We start from the raw sequence: 8,335 nt of genomic DNA, 5'->3' as shown, positions 1-8,335 counted from the left end.
AAAGCCGGACCTGCTTACAATTTCAATTAAAGTACAGAGATAAACACGCTGGAAAAAAGACACCACCCTGTACACTTTGTAAATGCTTGGCCTTGCTATTTGTAAAGCCGGATGCACATGGCTTCAACATGTGGAATTGACAATTGAAGGGCTTGCAATCCCTGTTCACAGGAGTGATTTAGCGTAAACTGTTTTGGTTGGTGCGGAGTGTCAATTGAGCCAAGTTAATGTTTAGTTTTGGCGTAATGTAATGTCCTATTATCTAACCTGGTGGTCATGTATTCAGTCAAGTGCTGTGACCCTCAACAGTGTGTGTGTGTGTGTGTGTGTGTGTGTTAGCTGTGTGTGGGAAGTCATGTTTATTAATGCTGGAGCAAACCATTCACATTCTGACTGACACTCATTAACTCCATTTGGATTAATGAGTAACTGATTAACATGAACCATTCTGAACAAGAACCACCAGCGGCTCGCTAAGGAGGGGGTGGGTGGGCTGCGAGCGAGACCTAGAGCCATAATTGCTGTCTAATCTTTGATGGATGAATGAATGGATTCCCGTGCATACTGTTGAATGCTTCAGAATAACAAACAGTAGGAACACAGCCGGTGACAGTGAGCGCCTCGAGCCTCTGGGTGCACAACATGGGTTTATCTCTTCATCCTTTGTTAGCTAGTTTGTGATTTATTTTATTTTCATTGCTTTCATTTTTAGACTGTTACAAAAGTGCATTAAGTATATTGCACTCTGGTAGGGTTAATGAATAGCAACACATTGGATATATGGATCACTTTACAAAAGAATATCAAAAGATGCATGTGTGTGTTTTCTAAACAAATGAAAGGATTACTCTGTGGAAAATTGATTCTTAATCGGAACCATCCCACACTTCCATAGAGGTTTATCACTTTATTAATTTGGTTGTAAAAACTAATACACTTCTACTCGTGAAACATCGATTAAACCTCAGTTTGGCCTGAGTTGATGTCAAGCAAGAAAATAATCTTTTAACTTCTATTCATGCACAAAACTACCTGAGTATGTATTGGCAAGCTTCTTTATCCATTTATAAATCCAAATGTTGGATAAGTCGGAGGTTTAACATTCTGTGTGTGAGTATATTTTGATGTGTTACTCGGCGGTGAGTGGCAATTCAAAATATGCATATTTCCAAGTCCTATAGAAATATTTTGAAATTGAAATAAATCCATATATAGTTATTTTGGAGTGCAATCAAAAGAGTGATGGTGCTGAAGTTTTGCAGCCCCACCCGCATAACAAGGTTTTCCTTTTTGGTGCAAAGCCCTTTGAAGTCCCTGGACTATCTTTCTGAGCTCTCTTCGGATGATGCAGTTTATAGGGACATTGAACTCCTGTAGTCATTCCTGCTGTTCCATATAAAGCCATTTATTAATATGCTAGCAATTTAATACACACTCTGCTGCTTTGTGATGAACCTAGTGCTCCTGTCACCACTGTGAGCTTCAAGGCCTGGAGCCAGTCATCAATCCAGACAGGAAGGCAGGGCTTCACTCTGGCCGGCGCCCCCCCCCCCCACACACACAGGCCTCACTCACAATATACATTTCTGGCTCATAAAAGGGCAAGCCAAAAACACGGTCTCCTCTGGAAAATAAAATAAATCCATTTGTCTTTATTTGGTTTGGTGTGACTGAATGGAGCCTTTGGGTCTTTGGAAATCTATTTATTTGTGTGTATGGAGGGGGGGGATATGAACACTTTGGTGTATGTGTGATATATGCGTGACATGCTGACCCCCCCCACCCCCCATAGCAGCTCTCCTGTGTGCCTCACATCCATCAGAATATAATAACTCATCAGTACCATGGCACACTCGCTCGGACATGTTTACGTGGACTCTGGAGTGGAACGAGCATGTGAGCGTGCACGCACACAAACACACGTGTGTTTACTGCATATTTAACACTCGTTGGGTCCTCGTTTGTCATTTCAAGTTTGTGATGCACATGGACACTAACTCAAAACTAACCCAAACTTTAAAGCTGCTCTGAAGGGGACTGTTTTTCGTCTTGGACCTGCCTCTTAACTTCCTCTTCCCTCGCTCCCCTCCATTAAAGGGGATAGAGACCATGCACCACAATATCTATTTAAATACCTTTTCAATGGTCCCACTCAAAATGTGTACTCGAGGGTAAAAGCTGCCATCAACTGTACAATGATCAGACATTCCTCACACTTTTGCACAATTACCATCACATATTTGATTTGTTTCACTTCCTATGTGTAGTCTTAAGACTGATGACCTGCTTAGAAGACATTTTAATCCATGTTTTAATTTTAACCAAAGACTAATACGTGTATTTACTTTGATTCAGTTTGATTGATTTTCAAATGTTAGTCTACAGCTGTTACTTTTACTTGAGCTAAGCAGTCAGTTGGGCTTTTGACTGCTCGGGTCACTTTACATGCACACACAATAGGTGTGCACATTCTTTCTAAAAAACCTCACTGTGCCTGATTTATGTTTGTGTGTGCATGTGTTCTTTAAAAGGGCACAGAGGGACGGACATTAAGGCCCACATGGGATAATGATGAATCGAGCCAAGCTTTTCAAACGATTACCTAAAGGATGTTGTTTAAAACAGCATTTCAGGAGGTATATTGGTAGATTAGAATACTACTGTGACCTTTAGCGCTTTATCGTATTTATTTAATGGTCCTTTGTGGCTAACCCCACCCTCCAGCTACTTAAACATCCCATAAAAGTATTTGGTAACACTGTTTGCAAGTTGCTGTACAGTAAAATGGGCCACTCCTTTTTCCACTTTCCCTCTGTCCTTTCCTGTCCTTCATTTGTCCGTTTCCAATAGTCCTCCCTCTCTTACCTGCACCAGTTGTGCTGAATGTGATGCATGTGAAGTGATACCTGCACACATCCACACTGAATGGGCTGACTCGGCATGTGAGTGAATGATTTGGCTCGGTGGCTTCCTGCCCGCCTAACTGCTGCCTGCAGTGAGCGAGAGAGAGAGTTAGTGTGTGAGTGTGTGTGCGCGCGTATGTCTGCATCTCTGGGGGCTCCTGTGATGACGCACATGGTGACGGGGGGAATGCTGGGGGCGGAGAGGGGGGGTGGGTGAGGGAGGGGAGGCGCAGTGGACTCGCTAAGCTCTTTGTTTCTGCTGCACCTCAAATTGCCACGCCAGTGCTCACACACTCCCCTCTTTCACCGGGGGATCACACTGCTGCGTGTACAGTACATCATGTGCTTGTGTGTGTGTTTTGTCTTCAAAGACATCACCGTCCTACAGCTTAAAGAGGTGGTGACATCAGACTGTTCTGGAATATCTTTTTACATCACTTGTTAGACGCTTTTATCCAAAGTGACTTACATACTCAGTACTGTGGGCAATCCCCACAGGAGCAATTTGGGGTGAAGTGTCTTGCCCGGGGACACAACGACATGCTGACTGCAGTGGGGTTTGAACCTGTGCTCCCCTCATCCGAACACCAACGCACTGGTCCACAGCACCACAGCCTCCACACAGAATACAGCTAGTTTAAAATTGTATCATTCACAAAAACACACTGGCATGCATGTAAATAAACATTGACATACGCCCCATCTCGTATATCTTGTTGCACACAAGTGAACAAAATATATGAAGATACAGTTTAGAAGTTACTTGATAACTAAGAGAATGGGAGGACAGCATGCGTTTGTGTGTGTGTGTGTGTGTGTGTACCATTGTGTGTGTGTGTGCACCATTGTGTGTGTGCATGTCAGTCCTAGTGCCTTGGTCAAGGCCATGTTACTTATGGAAATGTACTCAGTGTTCAGAGGAAGGTGTTAACATGTGCGCTGGACTCAATGACCTTACTCCCATCCTAACCCCCCTTTTCTCTCCCTCTTTCTTGTTAGAGCTCAAACCATGACAAAATGTCCTTTCTGTGCATGTGTGTGTGTGTTACAGATTACCTGACGTGTGGGTGAATGAAACGGAGCGGTCGCAGCTGAAGACTAAAGTGGTGCACTTATCCCAGTTACCGCAGGATGCTGCCATGCTGCTAGACCAAAACATCTATAGGTGAGTGTGTGTGTGTGTGTGTGTGTGTGTGTATATGTCAGTGAGTGACGCCACCAGTTGTGTGTGTGTGTGTGTGTGTGTGTGTGTGTGTGTGTGTGTGTGTGTGTGTGTGTGTGTGTGTGTGTGTGTGTGTGTGTGTGTGTGTGTGTGTGTGTGTGTGTGTGTGTGTGTGTGTGTGTGTGTGTGTGTGTGTGTGTGTGTGTGTGTGTGTGTGTGTGTGTGTGTGTCCTTTTATACACATACACACTGCTGTAGAGTGTGTGTCTTTGTTCCACCAGATGGCACCAACTCCTGATTTCAAAAATGAGGACAGATGCATTAAAAAAAACTTGGTTTGTGTGAAGGGAAATATTTCAAACTGTAAAACTGATCTAGGTTCATTGCTCAATGTAATGCTTATTTTACTGGTGTAAAAAATCTCTAAATGCTATATTATGAAAACAAATGATTTTATTTGGGGAAGTGATGATATCATCCAATTAACAGATTTTAAAGGAGGAAAAATCACTTCTTGCTTGCATGCAACTGTAACTTCATAGTTTATATTTATCTATTTTATTGCATCACGTTCCACTAAACATTAACTGTGATGTTATTTGAATCTTGTGCAGACTCGGTTCATTCATCACTGAGATGAACAAAACAAGTTAGCTTTATGACACGCCATAAAAAGCTGAAAATGAATCCTGAAAGAGGAACAATGTGCCTAAAATAACAGAGTGCTCATCTTACCGGAGATATATGGCTCGTGAGTGCACTGACCAGCACACAGGCTGGCTGATTTTAATTAGACCTGAAGGCTCAGTAACTGCAGGGGCTGCTGCTGGCCTCTGGTTTCACAGTTGAATATAACCGTCAGCACTCAGCCAGTTTATGTCAAGGTTGTCCTAATGCATGAAATCCCTAAACAAATGAGGTGGTTGGTGCCTGTGGCAGTAAGCGTAGTAGGGGATTTGAACCCCTCTGCACGTGAATGGGATGGCAGGAAGACACTGACGTAGTGGCAGTCCAGGATTATATTATTTCAACAATGTTTCCATGTAGAGGCTACTGCACTTTATCACAAGTCCTACTGGACTGAAATCAGCTCAAACACATGATCACATCGTGCAAAGTGAGATCTTTTTGCTGCAAAGTGGCCTCACATACTTTCTTCTGTCTTTTCAGAGGACTTCCTCAAAAGCGACTGAAACGCAGGTAAGCTTCAACAGTTGAACATGTGATAACAAATATATTCAATATACCTCGGGACTTATTTAGATATGATATACAGGGTTCATACAGTCATTAAAAACCTGGTATAGTCATGAAAATGCAAATTCTAGGCCCTGGAAAAGTTATGAAAAACAATATTTTTCCCAAAGTTTTGGAAGAGTCATGAACATGTAACTAAAGTTGCATCAAATATATATTTTTATTTTATCTAATCACCGAAATAGTAATACTATAATGATAATAAATACTGTGAGTTAACATGTTTCATATGCAGACCTTATTTTCCTGTTCCATGTTCTAATAAACCATTTTCAGTGGTACCGCTGAGAAAGTCTTTGTTTTGGTCATGGAACATTAGGTAAAGGTCCTGGAGAAGTCTTTGAAAATCATTGGTGGAAAAGTGTATGAGCCCTGCATATATCTACACACCAAATACACAATGAGCGTGGGACTCAAACACACCATTATTACATCTTGGTAATCAATAACATTAAGTGCACAAAGTTTCTTCATGTTGTTATTATTGAAGGAAACACAATAACAACAAATACTGAGTTTAAAGTGGATATGTGACAGAAGTAACCGAACCAAACATAACGCTTTGTGTAGAAATACTTTATTGTATTGCTGAGTATAATAAGTGTAATGCAAATATTGTAATTGTTTTGCATTGCAGTTCCAAACTGAAAAACGTATAATGCGCGTATTAGAGTAAATCAAGCGATGTTGCCTTTGGTATATTCCGTTATGAGTTACATATTCTTTTAGTTCAATGTGTTTTAAATAACGGCAGTATTTGCAAAGTTTGTGGCTTTGCAAATACTGCGTTTATTCTCAGATACAGAACGGATAGGCTGATGAATAAAAGATAAAGTCGTGCGGCGCATTACTGTCACATCAATGTCACATCATCAGTGCCTTTCATCTCCACCTGCACACAGCTTTCTCAGTTCACAGTAACGTTGTTCTGTGTGTGCAGACAACACAGAGCCGCCGCCTTATTCCTGCTCTGTATCTCAACTGCTATTTGTCGATACGGTAGTATTAAAAACACTTCAAATGTCCATAATCTTTGTGCCATAAAGGAGCTCAAAGGCTTTTGCCTCGTTGGCATGTTCTTCACAGTTTCCCTCCTGTGGTGAAACGTCATCGTAGTTGATTACTTATCGCCCTCAGTTTCACAGTTCCTGTGAACCGTGAAGCCAGTTAATTGGGAGCCACGACCCTTGGCATTCCTTCGTCTCACTCCAATATCAGGTCATATTTGGCCGTTGTTCATTGTTCCAATAATTGACCTGAGTAGTTCTGTCCATCAAAAGCTCCGTACACTGTAATGTGTCTGTGAAGGAAGTCTGTCTGAACATCAGGATAAAGCTTGTTTTTCATGCTGTAATCTCTCATGACACACTGAGAACAACTCCTTCTCTCCCTCTCTGTGTCCTTCTCTCCCTCTCTGTGTCCTTCTCTCCTCTCTGTGTCCTTCTCTCCTCTCTGTGTCCTTCTCTCCTCTCTGTGCTCAGCCTTTAGAGAGTCATCTGTGGACTCCATGCTTAAGGGGAAACGCTTGTTCATAGGAGGTTTGTCTATATGGGATGGGACGCTCTTCATCTGTGTCTACTCAACGGGGGGATTGAAGTGGCGATAAAAGGAAATGAAACTTGGCCGTGCTGCATTTTTCTCTCTCTTCACTTTAGTATATCTGAAGTGTTGTTCAAGCGTGGTGGAAAACGGGACTTTTACAGTTTTGTTTTTTAATCTTTTTCATAAAAAACGTAAAAGAATGTCTTTTTTTTTTTAACAAACACCAAACTGAAAATGTTCTTAATACCCCAAACTGTACAAACTGTTGTGTGTAACTTTGTCAGAAAAGACAGCATATTTTAGAACTGTTTTTGTGTAAAATATTTATGCAGATTTATAACTTATTTTTATATCATAAAAACGCTGGTGTTCTGTGGATTTTTGTGAAGGTTTTGCTGAAACCATATTTACTGTGATAATATATGCTAACTGTCACTTGTAGCTGTATTATAGCACTTTCTACTTTAGATAACATTGTATATGACAGAAGTCTTAACTGATTATCCTATTTATTCTTACTGAATGCAGTACTTTTACCTGTGTGTATGACAACAAAGAGTGATGTTGTGTTAGTCATGTCAGACCAGTCTGCAGAGAGAGCATAGAAATGACTCTGCACTCAAAGGGTAAATCTACGGAGCCCCCTAAGGGACATGGAGAAGAAAACAAAATTATTAGAATTTTTTTTTTTTGTTGACATCTCGCAAAACCCCGTTGCAGTTTGTAGACGGTCCCTAAGCAATCCTCCAGCTGTAGATTCTGACCAATTCTTGAAGTTTAGCTCGGATGACGGCGCGAACTGTTCTGATAAAAACGACTCTGTAGCTCGTTATCTACCTTGCTATGATTGTAAATTCATGTTGTTTGTATTTTTACAACGTTATGTTCAGTTATTGATCCGCGAATTCCAATCTGTCAATAAAATCTCCATGTCCCCTAAGGGGCTCCGTATAAATCACCTCTGCTTCCCAAGATAACATGTACATAATTCATATCATATTTAAGCACTTAAAGGTTATTGTTAAAATAAATGTTTTGTTTTTTTAATATATGTTGTCCCTGTTTGGAATGGATATTCTCTGTTTGTAATAAAATGAGGGCAAATGATCTTGAAGCACATTGTTTCTACACATGAGGGTACAAGGTGTTTGAATGGCAGGAAGGGGTAATGCATCCATTGTGTTATGAATAAGTTCCGTATGTGTGCATTGAGCGGAGTTATTTGGCGTCCATTAGCGGAGCAGCTTTGGGAGCATGCTGTGGAGGAGCTAATGACAGGCCGGCGGGGCAGGACCCTTGCTGGCCTCAGCTGTTACTGAACATGCCTGCAGACAAAAGTGAGTTCAGAGAGAGGTCCTCTACAACATGGCTGTCCTGTTCTTTAATATCTCATGCACTCACACAGGCCAAATCAATGGGGGAGCTGGGACTCCAGCTTGTGATAAAATGAGGCTTTCAAGTTCTATTCCAT

General features: G+C 41.4%; 1 protein-coding gene across 3 annotated transcripts in view; it reads left to right on the top strand.

Moving 5' to 3' along the window:
- Positions 1-7,971, top strand: part of LOC307040582 (zinc finger protein aebp2-like) — a 21,354-nt gene extending 13,383 nt beyond the window's left edge. For all 3 annotated transcript variants that reach the window (XM_079683558.1, XM_079683557.1, XM_079683559.1), the window contains exons 7-9: positions 3,955-4,068; positions 5,236-5,265; positions 6,804-7,971. In XM_079683558.1, coding sequence (XP_079539684.1) covers positions 3,955-4,068; positions 5,236-5,265; positions 6,804-6,810 — 151 coding nt within the window. In that variant the 3' untranslated portion in view covers positions 6,811-7,971. The remainder of the gene's footprint in view (positions 1-3,954; positions 4,069-5,235; positions 5,266-6,803) is intronic.
- Positions 7,972-8,335: the final 364 nt, after the last annotated feature.

The sequence above is a fragment of the Notothenia rossii genome, assembly GCF_949606895.1.
Source record: "Notothenia rossii genome assembly, chromosome: 5".
NCBI lineage: Eukaryota > Metazoa > Chordata > Actinopteri > Perciformes > Nototheniidae > Notothenia > Notothenia rossii.
Note: the sequence above shows the minus strand (reverse complement) of the source record. Positions and strands in the feature narration are given on the sequence as shown.